This window comes from Empidonax traillii, unplaced genomic scaffold, assembly GCF_003031625.1.
Source record: "Empidonax traillii isolate 1590-97213 ecotype Southwest subspecies unplaced genomic scaffold, ASM303162v1 scaffold45:size3623477, whole genome shotgun sequence".
NCBI lineage: Eukaryota > Metazoa > Chordata > Aves > Passeriformes > Tyrannidae > Empidonax > Empidonax traillii.
Genome location: NW_020955238.1, coordinates 2,334,093 through 2,350,278, shown reverse-complemented (window position 1 = coordinate 2,350,278; position 16,186 = coordinate 2,334,093). Strand labels below are relative to the sequence as shown.

General features: G+C 36.2%; 1 protein-coding gene across 10 annotated transcripts in view; it reads left to right on the top strand.

Moving 5' to 3' along the window:
- Nucleotides 1–15,823, top strand: part of HECTD1 (HECT domain E3 ubiquitin protein ligase 1) — a 58,545-nt gene extending 42,722 nt beyond the window's left edge. For 9 of the 10 annotated variants that reach the window (XM_027878760.1, XM_027878755.1, XM_027878753.1 and 6 more), the window contains 16 exons: nt 1,289–1,422; nt 3,561–3,717; nt 4,589–4,811; nt 5,468–5,522; nt 5,762–5,944; nt 6,302–6,512; nt 6,595–6,680; nt 8,164–8,291; nt 9,981–10,182; nt 10,327–10,464; nt 10,738–11,345; nt 12,386–12,464; nt 12,576–12,669; nt 12,981–13,131; nt 14,294–14,438; nt 14,869–15,823. In XM_027878760.1, the coding sequence (XP_027734561.1) occupies nt 1,289–1,422; nt 3,561–3,717; nt 4,589–4,811; nt 5,468–5,522; nt 5,762–5,944; nt 6,302–6,512; nt 6,595–6,680; nt 8,164–8,291; nt 9,981–10,182; nt 10,327–10,464; nt 10,738–11,345; nt 12,386–12,464; nt 12,576–12,669; nt 12,981–13,131; nt 14,294–14,438; nt 14,869–15,006 (2,732 nt within the window). In that variant the 3' untranslated portion in view covers nt 15,007–15,823. The remainder of the gene's footprint in view (nt 1–1,288; nt 1,423–3,560; nt 3,718–4,588; nt 4,812–5,467; nt 5,523–5,761; nt 5,945–6,301; nt 6,513–6,594; nt 6,681–8,163; nt 8,292–9,980; nt 10,183–10,326; nt 10,465–10,737; nt 11,346–12,385; nt 12,465–12,575; nt 12,670–12,980; nt 13,132–14,293; nt 14,439–14,868) is intronic. The other variant, XM_027878757.1, reaches the window with a different exon arrangement.
- Nucleotides 15,824–16,186: the final 363 nt, after the last annotated feature.

Genomic DNA, 16,186 nt, shown 5'->3' with positions numbered 1-16,186 from the left:
TAAAATAGGTTCCAGGTGTCTCAATACCATAATAGTAATTGCAAAAAATTGGAAAGGACACAAAAATTAAAATTACACAGAAAGTGGAATTATATGATTTGAGGAACAACATCCAGAGTTACATGGACACTATACCCTGGAAACAGATTTTAGGACAGTAGTTACTAGCAGGATATGAATATTGGGAAGGAAGATTTAGATAACTAGGTCAGTAATATCTAGGAATCAAGATGATAAAATGAAGTAAAAAAAAAAAAAAAAAAAACAAACAAACTGGGTTGGATATGGGAAAATACTTCCAAATGTAAAGTTTATTGGATTGTGAGGTGTTTTTGAAAAAAAGGTACTTGATTTGTTTAAAATTTTATTGGATTAAGATTGTATTCTATTTTGTTGCTTTTTCAATTACTTGAAGAATATCTGGTCATTTCAATGGATATTGGAATTGAGCTGCTTGGAGGCAGTTGATTAATATATCTACATATAACATCTCCCTTTATTCTTTTAATTAAGTCTGATTTGATATTTTGATTGAGTGACCAGTCTTAAAATATATCACTAACAACTGAGCAAATAGAGTATGTTAAAGTTTCTGTATGGGTGGTGGCAACAATTCATAGGGTGTTTGGGTGGTATAGGTAGTTTTTATACATGTAGAAAAATGTAAGAGTTGAAAGCTTCATCCCATCCACTTGTATTGCTGTGAAATTCTTTTCTTGTTTTGGGATGTTGTTTAAGTCTTTGTACCAGGTCAGTGGAATTGAACTTTGTCTCTGCCTTCAATTTCTTGTTACAGTAATTAATTAGCAGTTAACTCTTTAAAAATATCACTCTTTTAGTGACACACTTTTAGTGGAAATTACATCACTGACCTGTTTTTAAAATAATTAGACATAGAAACAGACAGTATGCATTTGTGTAACCCTTTTTTGAGATGTTTAGTAATTTAAAATAAGTGTAATTTATGTTTGCTGTAAGCAAACAAAAAAACTGATCACTCTTGATCACTTAATTATACCAGTATAAAGTGCTGCTTTTGTTAGTTACACTCTTGAGTAGACCCATGAACTTCTTAGTTATGTGCTAAAACCATGGAGTTCTTAAATTTGCTTTTAAAACATCTTTTAATCTTCTTATGCAATAAGCAATGTTTTAGTTTTCTTTCTTATTTGAGATTTGTTTTTTCACTCTGCCCAATGCCTCTGTTCTTTAATTTTAAAAATTTTGTTTTAAAATTATTCTTGGCTTTTGTTCTGTATGTAAATATATGTATATATGTGTGTTATAGATTTTCTTGATAGCTGCCGAGCTAGCACTCTATTGGCAGAATTAGATGATGATGAGGATCTACCTGAACCAGATGAAGAAGATGATGAAAATGAAGATGATAACCAAGAAGATCAAGAATATGAAGAAGTTATGGTATGGTACAGTTAGCATAAGATGGTATCTGATTTGACTAACATGCATTAAAAATCAACAGATTTTTTTGGCAATAGGAAGTCCTAGCTATAATATTTCCATTAATTAAAACAATTTTATTTAGATTTTAGTTTCTTGTATATAATAAAAAATACAAGTGAAGTTGTTCTGAACACCAGCACACCCTGAGACCATCTAAGTCAGAATTACCACCTTAAAACCCGCCTGGGAACAAATTGCTAAACAGTAGAAATGATGGATCACCAGTTCAATGGCAGATGAAATGATACAACTTTGTGGGCAGGCTGCTGCATTTCCTAATGATACAGTTCTAGGGTGTGTTTAACTGTAGGCCTGCATGAAGCAAAAAGTTTGTTAGAGGAAATACCTCTTAAAAAAAATCTCCCCCAAAATTGGGCAGTGGGGTGGGGGGCAGTGGGTCTTGCCTACACTGTCGGGGGTTCTGGCCATTCATCTGGCTGTTCTTTAGTGGAAGGGAATAATGCTTGGTCTTCTGCCACCACTGGAGTGATCAGAATGGATATTGCAAGATCTGAGAGGAAAAATATAAGACTTCACTAATAATAATTTAATGTTTTATGTAATAAAAGTAAATATTGTTTTATGGAATTACAGAAGCTTTTTGTTGCACTTAATGTGCAAAACTTTATTCATTTGAACCAAAATATTTAGCATTTTAAATTAGTGATTATGCTCTTAATCGAAACTCCGGTACATTACTAATTACTTCGTTATTTCACCTTCTGCACAAATATACGAAATGAAGAAGATAAAAGCTAGTGCTACTTAATCTGCAATGCAAACAGTGACATTAGTTTGTAGATTGTTGACTCCTTTTCAGAAAATGTTAAATGGAGTTACTATTGTTCATGAAAAGCAGCAGAAATAGCAGAAACAGACTTTTGTTGAGACTACACAGCAAGAAGCAGGTCTGGAAAAGAAAATTTTCCCTTTTTGGGCTCCAGAACTGTTCCCTCTGATATACCATGTATTTCTTCTTAGTGAGGAGTTCAACAGATTAAAAGCTTGTTGTAGAAAATTCATAAGCAATTTATACTTGCTAAAACTCAATGAAAATTAGATTCCACTCCCCCTCCCCCCACCATAATAGTTCTAGTATTTTTGATTTAGTCTCTGGATAAAATGTGTATATGTTATATATTAATGTATGTATACACTTTGGAAAAAAGTGCTTCTTGTTTTCAGAAAAACTATTGTGTCTATTTTGACACCATTGGCTTATTTGAACTTCTGATATTAACAAAGTTTTGGGGAATACACACAGTATCTACACCAAGTTTGCTCGTCTACAATGCTTTGTATTTTCCTATGTTCTGGTGCTTCATGGAATGTTTAATTCTTTCCAGAAACTGTAAATAATACCTGTTGTAGGGTTAGCCCTGTTGGTTTCTCTGTGTCTGTGGTTTTGATAATTTTATTGATTCCTGCTGAGTGGAACTAAAAGTGTTAAGTGCCTGCTTTGATTTCTTTTTGTGTCAATTTTCTCTGAAAATTGGGGAAGACGTAATGAATTGACAGAATGTTGACAAAAACCACAGTGAGTCATTTGGTCCAATCTCCCTGCTCAGGAAGGGTCATCCTGGAGCACATGGCTCAGGATTGCATCCAGATGGTTCTTGGATATCTCCAGTGTGGGAGACTCCACAGCCTCTCTGGGCAATCTGTTCCAGTGCTCAGACACCCACACAGTAAATAACTTCTTCCTCATATCCACATGGAACTTCCTGTGCATCAGTTTCTGCCCTTTGGCTCTTGTCTTATTTCTCAGTACCACTAAGAAGAGCCTGGCTCCTTGGCACCCCCCTTCAGATACTTGTATGCATTGATGAGGTCGCCTCTTCTCAGGGCTGAACAGGCCTGTTCTCATAAGAGTGATGCTCCAGTCTCTTAATCATCTTTGATTAAGCTGGACTCACTCCAGGAGCTCCATGTCTCTCTTGCACTGAGGAGCCCAGAACTGGGCACAGTATTCCAGATGTGGCCTCACCAGGGCTGAGTTGCAGTTCAGTGTATGTGACTGCTGTATTCTTAAGTTTTAATTTTTTGATTAAATGATTTTTGTAGCAGAATCTAAAAAATAACTACTTTTTTTATAGGAAGAAGAGGAGTATGAAACCAAAGGAGGCCGTAGGAGAACATGGGATGATGATTATGTATTGAAACGGCAGTTTTCTGCTTTGGTTCCTGCTTTTGACCCAAGACCTGGTCGTACTAATGTCCAACAGACAACTGACCTAGAAATCCCTCCACCAGGTATGCTGACAGGATATTTATGATGATTAATCTGGCTTTAGGATGGAGACTCACTGTTAAGGGGCCCACTGTTCTGGGGGTCCTATCACTATTAACCAGAACAACATGCTTTTGTGGCTGTGTGGCTTTTCTCTGTTTGAATGAGAATTTCATCTACCTCTGCAGGTCCAAGCATTACTGGGGAAAAAGTAAATTAAATGCTGTGTAAAATAAGCAAACTCATGAATTTAACTTGGATCATCTCTTAAAATGATAAATAATAAAATCTCTTGATAGGATAAAGATATTATAAATCTCCTGGTTTGTCTGGTTCCACCTGTGGGGATTAAACTATCTTAGTGCTACCCAGAATAGCTTTGATTGGAGAGGGCTTGCTAAAACAGTCCAAAGCAAGGGGGAAGGTGATACAGTAACGGAGCCGTCTGTGCAATCAGGAGCACAACAACTGATCTTGTTCCTTAGTTTATTCCTGTTCAGCAGTGTGGAGATACTCGATGTGCTTACCAGGAACGACTAAGTAGGCCTTAGCGTATGTAGAAATGAACCACTGTTGATTTTGAAGGACTGAAAGAAAGATACTGTGTGTGAAAAGAATAATGCTTGTGCAGTGATAATATGAAAGGAGATGATAACAAGACATAAGGATCAAGAGGGATTTCAAAAATTCCTGTTAGCTTTGCTCACATGAAGAAGTGCTCCGATAATAGCCCTTAGATACAGTCTGTAGTTAAAACTCAGTATCATCTCTTTGGTTGTGAGTGCAGGAAGTCTTTACACTTCTTTATTGAGCCACTTTATTGATATTGCAGCCAACTTGTAATGCAGTATATATTTTGTATTAATGGCTTCTCAAATGGTTTTTCACATGCAGGTACACCTCATTCAGAACTCCTGGAAGAGGTTGAGTGCATGCCTTCACCACGTTTAGCACTTACCTTGAAAGTTTCAGGTCTTGGAACAACGCGAGAAGTAGAACTGCCTCTAACAAACTTTCGGTCTACCATCTTTTACTATGTACAGAAATTGTTACAGCTGTCCTGTAATGGCAACGTGAAATCTGACAAACTTAGGCGTATTTGGGAGCCAACATACACGTAAGCTCACTAGTTTGTTATTCTGTGTAGAGAACACTTTGGCTGATTAGGAAATGAATGCAAAACAATGTTAATTTTTTTCTTCCTCCTCTGTAAGAAGCAATGTTAGAATTAGGAGGTTTTTTGTGTTTGTCAGTATATTCGTACTCACTTTAAAACTACTGCTGTGCCTGCAAAACAAAAAAACCTCAAAACCTCTAATGTTCAACTGTGATTTGTTAGTATTTCAAGAGTCAAGCAGTGACCAAGGAAAAAAGAATTTTGTCTGTTCAGGGACCTTCTAGGAAAAATCCCATGGGATTTATAGTCCTAGAGAAAAGAGAAATTTCTAGTTAGAAAGCATGAGGAAAAGTTGTGAAAAATCTGAAGTTGGTTTGGGAAATGTGCACAGTGAATGAAGGTTGTTCAGTTACTCAAACCTCACTTAAGGAAGCATAAATTAAATACTTTGCAAGCTAAATATCAACATCATAAAAATAGAGCTTAAAAAGTTATTAGGGTATCCCAGATATTCTATGCAGCAGAAGCAGCGGCTGTTGCTGATTTACATCATATTATCTAAATGTCACTGATGTCTTAACAAGTCAATGTATGACTTCATAATTTAGAGGATGTGCTGTGAGTATGAAATATTAACTCATTGTTTTGATATCTAGAATCATGTACAGAGAAATGAAGGATTCTGATAAAGAGAAAGAAGGTGGAAAAATGGTAAGACCTGTCTCTGTGCCTTTGTTTATGTTCTGTGGTTCTAACAAAAGCAAAAGAAATCCTATTGCAGTTTTTGACATGCTACATTAAAAAAAACTAACTGTTTTCAATTACTTAAAGGATATGCGTGAGTATATTTGTAAATGCATGCTCCTTTAAAAAATAAATTATATAATGCATGTGAAATCTTCAAGACTTTACAATCAGGAAAAACCAACATTTGGTGGTTCCTGTTGTAGGGTTGCTGGTCAGTAGAGCATGTGGAGCAGTACCTTGGCACTGATGAATTACCAAAGAATGACTTGATAACCTACCTGCAGAAGAATGCAGACTCAGCTTTCCTGCGCCACTGGAAATTAACCGGCACTAATAAAAGTATTAGGAAAAACAGAAATTGTTCCCAGCTCATAGCTGCATACAAGGTATATGTCTGCATCCAAACTTTTTTTTATTATGAATGGCTGTGTGCTTTGTTTTGCAGCTTTAAAGATTCTTGTGGAGGGAGAGCTGTGACATGGATAGGGAAGCTGAATGTTCAAAAGCCAATATCAAGTTTAGGTTTTGCTGCTCTTGGCCTTTTTATTTTAATGTCTTCTGTTAAATGTAGTTGTGTTGAAATGCCTTTGAATCATGATTTGCACCATGCACAATTTGACTAAGCGTTAAGTTTGAACACAGTAACCGTTTTTGTTTTTTTTTTAAATCATCAACTTGGAGTGCACAGTCCTAAAGACAGCAACACGTGCAGTTTTCATTCTTAACAATTCTTTTGTTCACAGGATTTTTGTGAACATGGATCTAAATCTGGATTAAGTCAAGGGGCCATTTCTACTCTTCAAAATTCTGATATCCTTAGTTTGGCAAAAGAACAACCTCAGGCCAAAGCTGGCAGCGGACAGAACTCCTGTGGAGTAGAAGATGTTTTGCAATTACTTAGAATTTTGTATATAGTTGCCAGTGACCCTTACACAGCACGAACTTCTCAGGAAGGTAAGTTAGTTATTTTGCAGAGCTTCTGAAATATTTTAATGAAAACAAAATAAAGGAAAAATTTTCTCTTGATTATTTTTAGAAGGAGATGAGCATCCTCAGTTTAACTTTCCACCAGATGAATTCACAAGCAAAAAAATTACTACAAAGATTCTGCAACAGATTGAGGTATTACATTAATGTATTATACACAGTGTATATATGTCATATTTTTTTTAAACTTTATAATTCTCTTTGACTGTTTGAAATTAATAATTTTTTGCCATTTTGATTTTTGAATTATTTCATACATATTTTCTTTCTGTTTTGGATGAGTAAATTCTGAGACCAGTCTGAATGAAAACACACAGGTTTTTTTCATACAAAATTTTTTTCTTGATTATATTTTGGTTATGAATAATAATTTTTTTCTGCACCAGCTATTCATGTTACAACCGAAGTGTATGTATGTCTGATGATGATAATGTAAGAAAGGCAGTTGATTATGTTAGGGCTCACAAACATTTTATTGCTTATATATTCTACACAAAGCTTTCAAAAATAGCATTTAGAAAACATCTTATTGGTACCAGGTCAGTTAGATGCATTAACAATGCATCTTTTCTTTAACAATGATTTGAAGAAGATTCTTGACTTCCTTAGCCCTTGTGTGCTTTTTGAGGTTTAGAGGTTTTTTTATTACAGTAAAGTTGCCCTAATTTTTTTTGTTTAAAAGAAGTTCAGTTTTTTGTGTTCTTTTAAACATTGTTTGTTCAGGCACCCTGAACATCTTTGTAGTTATAATTTCTGTAGCCTTCTGTACTTTAGAAGAGACTATAGTAATATTTCAGTGGGGATCATCTTTACTGCCACCAAGTTTCTTTTGTGTCTTCTGGTATTGAGAAGATGGTATCTAATCACTTTTGGGCAAAACTCAGGAGTAATTATCTCCGGGTAATTGGATCCTTAGACCTCCCCGGTGTTTTGAGTAGTGCATATCCCACAGATCGACTACAGATTTCAGTGTCTGTGTCAAAGCAACCTGTGTCCACTCCTGAGTCCTAGAAACTTTATAAACTTAGAATCATAGAATTGCAGAACACTGAATATGCTGAGTTGAAAGGGACCCATAAGGATCATTGTTCTGGCCCTGTGCAGGATACCCCAAGATTCACACCATGTGCCTGATAGCATTGTCCAAACACTATCATGAACTCTGTCAGGCTTTGTGCTGTGACCACTTCCCTGGGGAGCCTGTTCCCGTGCCCAGTCACCTTCTGGGTGAAAAACTTTCTCCTGGTATCCAACCTAAATTTCCCCCAACTCAGCTTCATGCTGTTTCCTGTCGACTCCTGTTGCTGGTCAGTACCTGCCTCTCTGCTTCCCCTCGTGGGGATCTTGTAGATTGCAATGATGTCTCCCTCAGTCTCTGCTTCTCCACCCTGAACAGACCAAGTGACCTCAGCCATTCCTTGTACAGTTTCTGTGTTGATGGCATTTAAAAGGGAGGGCGGGGGGGAGTGCCAGTTGCTAAGGAAGAAACTTAAGCATAGATGAAAACTCGGTACTTTGGGTGTATTGGGTGTCTATGTAGTTAGTTACAAACTTGTTGGGACCACCTGAGTCTAATATTAAAAACATTGTTTTTTTCCCCTTTTGCATTAAACTACAGGAACCCTTGGCACTGGCAAGTGGAGCTTTGCCAGACTGGTGTGAGCAACTAACAAGCAAGTGTCCTTTCTTAATTCCATTTGAAACAAGACAGTTATACTTCACATGCACAGCATTTGGAGCATCAAGGTAAAAAAAAGAAAAAAAAAAGACTGCTACCTTTTTATTTTTTAAGTATAATAGTTTCTAAATTGCTGATTTGCAGAAGGACCTTATCCTAATGAGACAGATTTTGCTTGCCAAATGTGAAGCATTTTGGATAGTAGAAGGAAGAAGATGGAAAAGTTTAGAAAGATAAGAGATTAGAGATTTCATTTTTTAACTTTAGCTGAAGACTTGCTTGTGTACTTCTAGCTAGGTTATACTATCAGGCAGTAATTTGACTGGGTTGCAGTTCATTGCATAAAGGACTGAAAAACAAAATAGAAAACATTCTACAAATCATATGAATTTAGTGTTTTTTGAAAATGTACACCAAATCACAAATCTTTTTATAGTTCCTGCAGTTGTTTTATGATTGTTTTAGGTAATTTATTTTTACTTCACTAATGTCTTAAAAAACAGAAAAAAATCCAACAAAAAGATGCTATTTTGAAAGTTACGAGTTGCACAATGAAACTGTAACAAAACCAGACTTCAAAACATTTGAGGACATTCTCTAGAGTTCATTACCTGGGAATCCTTAATATTTTGATTTTAGCTGTGATTACCTTGAGAGTATATAGGCAGTGTAAACCTTTTTACTGGTATACTTCTATGTAATGAGAAAAAAGAATTAGTTTTTGAGAGTTTTCTTGGCTAGTTTTGCTTATGTGTTTTCCAAACCCAAGTGTAGAGAGAGAATTGCAGAAAATATTGTTATCTAATTCACCGTAAAAATGCCTCATGAAAAATATGAAATGACGCATTTAAAAAGAGAAAAGCAGAAGAAAAGGTATTATCTTGCAAGACATGAGTTTAAATCTTTTTATGGTGTAAAAGTTCAACTTTTGCAGAAAAATGGTCCAGAAAAATGGACTGCATGTGTTGGTTTGTTTGTGGGTTTTTTTGTTGTTTTGTTTTGAAAAAAGGTAATATTCTAGAAAAATTGTGTTTTAAAGAGATCCCTCAGGAAACATTGCATGTTATTTACTTTGTAAGTAAAGAGCTCTTAAAATATTGGAAATAGTTCTTAAAACTCATAATCTGTATGAACTGTGGGTGTGTACACTCTGTCTGTCATGACATTTGACCGTATTTGCAAAACAGCCAACAGACAGCATCTTGGTAGATAGTTTATTGCTGCCTAGATATCAGTACATACAATAGTACATACAAGAATTTGGAAATTTGACTTGGTATAAGTCTTGCTGTTAGAGGGAGCTGTTCTTCCTTGACTGATATGGGTTTATTTGTGCATGATTGCACTGGGCTGTTGGTTCTGTGTTGCTCTAAGGAGTGTGTAAGTAAATAAATCTTGCTGCAGACCGTGGTCAGTATCAATGGGCTGATGTGCAACTGCCTTACAGTATATAATGAGAAGTGTAATACTTGTCTATAATCAGGTTTGAGCATCTGTGATTAAAAGTTCAAGATGAAGAATTGTATTGTTTTCATGGGTGCTATCATGAGAAACTTGTGCTTATATTAAAATTATCTAGTTTTCTGACTTTATAAAATAAGAAGCAGCCTGTATTGGGGCATTTCAGGTATTTCTGATATGCTTCAAAAAAAATTAGGAGCTAATCAGTGCTTAACAGGTAACATTTTATTAGTGGATACTTTCAAGTTTTCATGCTGCTGGACATCAAAGTTTTAAACAACTTATTTTTCTCCCAGAGCAATTGTATGGCTGCAGAACAGACGTGAAGCCACTGTTGAACGGACAAGGACCACAAGCACAGTCCGACGTGATGATCCGGGAGAATTCAGAGTTGGGCGCCTCAAACATGAAAGAGTGAAAGTTCCGCGAGGTGAATCCTTGATGGAATGGGCAGAAAATGTCATGCAGATTCATGCAGACAGAAAATCTGTTCTAGAGGTAAAGCATATCTGCCTAGCAGAGCGAGGTTAGATAGCTCTTTCTAATGTACTGGACAGGATATTGAATATCCTGTTCCATAACCAACACTGAGCATTTCAGTGGGATTTTCTTTTGTATTTAACATTCTTTATGTTTTTCTAGGTTGAGTTTTTAGGGGAGGAAGGAACAGGCCTGGGTCCTACCTTGGAATTTTATGCATTGGTTGCAGCAGAATTTCAGAGGACAGACTTGGGAGCTTGGCTTTGTGATGATGATTTTCCAGATGATGAGTCTCGTCAGGTATATTTTAATTTGCATATTAACTGGGTACTTGTGTTAAAAAAAAAGAAAAGAAAAAAAGGGAAGTCAAATGAGCTAGATATCCAGGAAGAAAGAACATATGATCACAGAGAAGCTAGTTTATCATGGTCAAGAATGACTACTCTGCTCCATATCTTGTTTTTTTACCTGTTTTCTTTTTAACAGAGAAGTAGAGTATAAGAATTTAGACTGTGCAGATACATTGTTGAAGGTGAATTTAATAATACTAACTTTTTGTGTCTATTAACTTAGGTTGATATTGGGGGTGGATTGAAACCACCTGGCTACTATGTACAGAGATCATGTGGACTGTTCACAGCACCATTCCCACAAGATAGTGATGAACTTGAAAGAATAACCAAACTCTTTCATTTCCTTGGAATTTTCTTGGCTAAATGCATTCAGGACAATAGACTTGTGGATTTACCCATTTCTAAGCCTTTTTTTAAACTCATGTGTATGGGGGACATTAAAAGCAACATGAGTAAGTTGATATATGAATCACGGGGTGACAGAGACTTGCACTGTACTGAAAGCCAGTCGGAGGCTTCTACAGAAGAAGGGCATGACTCCTTGTCAGTAGGAAGTCTGGAAGAAGACTCCAAATCAGAATTTATTCTTGATCCACCAAAACCTAAACCTCCAGCCTGGTTTAATGGAATTTTAACATGGGAAGACTTTGAATTAGTAAATCCACATAGAGCTAGGTTTCTAAAAGAAATTAAGGACCTTGCAATTAAAAGGCGTCAAATTTTAAGCAACAAAAATCTGTCAGAAGATGAAAAGAACACAAAACTACAGGAATTAATGCTGAAGAATCCATCGGGTTCGGGTCCTCCTCTTAGCATAGAGGATTTGGGGTAAGAGTTTTCATATTTATTCAAAGATAAACAAACCATGTTGTGTTAGAGACAAAAGTCAACACATATAATGAAAAATGAAGATTTCTTAATTTTAAATAGCGTCATTGCAAGGGGGAATCATTAGAGATGCAGCCATATTCTTCCTTGGCTTCAGGATTTTCTTTTCTCACTTCCTCAGTTTCCTACTCTTTAAACTTAAATGCAGCTACACTGCAGTGTTGCATGACTCTGGGAACACAAATACTTTTAAAGACCGTTAAAAAAAGTTTGATTTTTTCGTCCCTGGGGAGCCTCTTGCAGTGCCCAACCACCCTTTGCGTGAACAACTTTTTTTAATATCCAACCTAAACCTCCCCTGACACAACTTCAGGCCATTTTGTCAGGTCCTGTCACCGCAGAGAAGAGATCAGTGCCTGCCCCTCCTTCATGAGGAAGTTATAGACTGGGATGAGGTCTCCTCCAGGCTAAACAGACAAATGACCTCAGTCACTCCTTGTGTGGCTTTCCCTTTACGCCCTTCACCATCTTTATTGCCCTCCTTTCTAATAGGTTTATATTCTTAAAGGTCTTGTGGACTTAAGCTGGGCTTGTTATGGAGAGAAAGCAAGTAGCACCATTCAAGGGCCTCAATACCCAATATGATAAGTGGCTCTGTTAGTAACCTGTAACTGTTAGTGCTGGAAATGATTTTTCTGAGTTTGTGAACTGAATGAAATGGTTTGAGTAGTTCTGAATCTGATAGCTTAAAGATATCAAACTGACATTTTCAGTGGTTATCCAATCCAAATAAATGGTGGGTGAGTTTATGCATGTGCATACCATGCATTTGAAACCTGTTTTATCTGTGCAGTCCATTACTGCTTGTAGTTCTGTAGTGTTGTGTATACATGAACAGTGGCAAAAAAGGAACCACCAACAGTGGTTTCAAATCTAGTGAGATACTTGTGGGCGTGAGGGGTGCAGATTGTAAATCTACTGTATTTACAATAGTAGTAGCAGACTAGTTTGCAGTTATTAACTATCTTTGTATTTTGAAGTTTAAATTTTCAGTTTTGCCCTTCATCCAAAGTGTATGGGTTTACAGCTATGGATCTCAAACCAGGTGGTGAAGATGAGGTAAGGAACAAACCTACCTTTACAATTTATTGAGGAGTTAAATTTTTATAGTCTCAGCAGTAATTCTAATGCACAGAGAATTCTTACAGTACTTATCTATTGTCTTTCCAGACTGTAACAATGGATAATGCAGAGGAGTATGTAGATCTCATGTTTGACTTCTGCATGCATACTGGTATACAGAAACAAATGGAGGCATTCAGAGGTAATTTTAAATATAACAACAATATGCAGTTAGGTGGAGTAATTGGTGTTTAGGGTGTGCTGGTTTAAAGTGGTGGCACAGAATGGCTTTCAAAAATAAACTTTTTAATTAAGAATGGAGCAGGTAAGATACTAATTTCAGAATACCTTTGCATTAGTTATGCCATTTTTAATCTTGAAGAGGTTCCATTTACCTTAATTAAGAAACTATTGATTGATTCTGATTTGACTAAAATGCAGTTGAAATGCTGACGTTATTTTGTAAACATTATTTGGACTCATGTTTATAACTGTATCTTGTACAAATTAAAGATGGCTTCAACAGAGTCTTTCCAATGGAGAAGCTGAGTTCCTTCAGCCATGAAGAGGTTCAGATGATTGTTTGTGGAAATCAATCGCCTTCTTGGGCAGCTGAGGATATCATCAATTACACTGAACCCAAACTGGGATATACAAGAGATAGGTACTTATATTCTGAGTGATTTTAAAATACTACTTAAAATATAACATTAAGTGACAAAATGTAGAGAATATTCTTTAGATCAAGATGCCAAATTGGATGGGTTTGGTGGTTCCTGAAGAGCAAGTGATTGTCTAAACCAACATGAAATAACCATGTATGTTACAACAAATAGTTTAGAAGGTACTTGTTTGTTTTGAGATGAGAGAGAATAAGAAAATTATTAAAATGAGAACAACTACTGAAAATGTAATGGCAGCTAACTAATATGGACTATTAAAAATAGCATTTTAGAGTTTTTACTCTGTTAGGTGGTTATAGCTTTTTTTTTTTTTCAGTTGGGTACAATTGCTATTTGACTTTCTTATATCTCTTCAAGTGTACTCTGCAGGGGACAAATATATACTGATGGTCTTGGTGTTTTAGGGTGTGTTAGGTTTGGGTTTTTTTTGCTGCTGGTCATGTTTGGTAGCAATAACACCCAAATCACTTCTGGAACTGTGTTAGTATAAGCCTGCTGAAGGATCCTAATCAGTCTAAGATTGTGTGGAGCAATTCTTCCATTGACCCTGCTGTGCATGTAAAGATGTAGATGAGATTACAGTGCCTCATACCTGAGGGAGTGTTTTAGCAGGCTGTGGTTTCTTCATGCCCCCCTCTTTCCCTTCGTTCCCTGGATTTGCATGGATGAAAGCAGCAGAGGATTTCTTGAACATAGTATTGTAGTCTATTATCTTTTTCCTGTTTTTTTCACATAAGGGTCTAAAACAGGATAGAAATTAAATTATATATAATTGACTTCATACTGCAGTAGTGGTACAGAAGAAGTCTTTAGGATTATAGGCAGTGCGATTCTTCTCATAGAATGTTTGAGCTCTACTTCTCTACCCATTCATATGCAGGTTACCCAAATAACACTCCAAGATAAGTACGTACCTACATTCTTCTGTGTCATACTAATACTCAGCAAGGAGATTAAAGAAGTATTTTTATGGATTTTAAGCTTTTTTTATTCTTAATTTAATACTCAACAGACCCTAGAATCTTATGGTGTCTGCTTAAACATGACTGAAGACTGTAATTTGAATGTCTTAAGAGAAATTAAAAACCCCCCTTACTTTCTCTTGTAATATTATCAGAACTAATTATTTTAATTTATTTTCAGCCCTGGATTCCTTAGATTTGTGAGAGTCTTGTGTGGTATGTCTTCAGATGAGAGGAAGGCTTTTCTCCAGTTTACCACTGGTTGTTCAACACTCCCACCAGGAGGACTGGCCAACCTACATCCCCGGCTCACTGTTGTACGCAAGGTGCGGCTTATTCAGGTCACCCTTGAAAACAGCTGGTTGGGCTTTTGAATGGAATCAAAATGTTTCTATGTTAACAGTGATGATTTTTATTTTATTTTCAGTTTTTAATTTATGACCCTATCCTAAGCTTTCAGTACTAACTTCTGTTTCAGATTTGTTCTCTGACATCCTATATGTATATTGTGTATTTAATATATTTTCATGTATATTTCATGTATAAAATATAGTTCATATATTTATATTTAAAATGTTACTGTACAGATGAAGCAAACGTATTTATAAGTTGGTCTGTAGCTTTGCTGATGCTGTTGTTTCTTGACAACTGGTGTTACATATGCAGTAAGTGCCATAAATTACAGGACTTTACAATTTTACCTTCTATATCGAGTGCTTTGAACAACTGCAGGAAACATTCTCTTTTTTTCCTCAGGTTGATGCTACAGATGCAAGTTACCCATCTGTGAATACATGTGTGCATTACCTAAAGTTGCCTGAGTATTCTTCTGAGGAGATTATGAGAGAGCGTCTGCTGGCTGCTACCATGGAGAAAGGCTTCCATCTCAACTGAGCCGCTGGCCACAACATGGAACATGGAAGTGTTTTTTGATACTAGCGAAGCCTCTTGTGTTTGTGTGCAAAAAATATGATCTCCACGCTGTGCTCTGACGAGACTTGCCTTTTTTCACCTGTGAGGCTTTAGGAACATGTGGAATGTTTGTTAGCTGCTAATGACAAAATAAATCCCTGTAACTACACAGCCAGCAAGAAATTGGCACAGAACACTGTGTGATGCTTCAAGGGCTTGCACAACTGGAAATTAAGGTGTTTCTGTTTGACTGTTCCAAAGAACAGATCATCAGATTTTCAGTGTTCACTGATACAAATTTCTAACAGTGTATTGTGTAAAGTTTGTCATTTAATACCTTGTACACTACAGTTGCCATCACTGATCCCTGTTTTGCTGGCTTTAAGCTAACTGGTCAGAAATTTGTTTCCTTTAAAACTTAGAGTTAATGGGCATCTCCAGCCTTTTCTTTTTTAATGGTGCCTGCACTATTGGAGTATTTTAGTGGGTTTTTGCATATAATCATGCACAACCATTTTTTTTCTTCTTTTTCTTTCAAGTGGGAATATATTTTGATTTCTCAAATGCCCTGCTATAAAGATCAAATCCTTAAGTGTGTTTGTGCAGCTCAACAATAAAGCTATTGAAAAACACTGGTTCCTAGTGCAAGGCACACTTAAAGCAAGTTTTACTTTTGGTTGTATTTTCTTTGTATATTATAAACATTTATTTAACTTGTTGCAGTTTGAAGTTTAAAAAAAACCAACACCTAATGTGTAAGCTCAAAAGTAATCATTAAAATGTTTGCAACATATAAAAACTGTCTCCTCTGAATGCTTCATTAGTATTTATTAAATCTTTGTATGTGTTCTGAACAATGTGCCATACTTTTTTAAAAGTTTAAAAGAACCATTGATCCCACAAATTCATTGCTGTGTTCAAATCTTTTCAGAATTAGACAATGCAACTTTCAAAGAACTACCCTGGGAGTTATAACCCTGCATGTGGCAGGTTTTGGTGCTCTGTAGTGAACCCATGTGACCTGAGGTTATAGGTCTTCATTGCATTGGAATAAAATCTGGGTCAGATAATACGGCTGAATCAGCTGTACTTGAGATGGAGTGCCTTGATTTCATGTGGTATTTATTGGTAAAAAGTGGACTGCAGTGAGGTAAAATGAGAT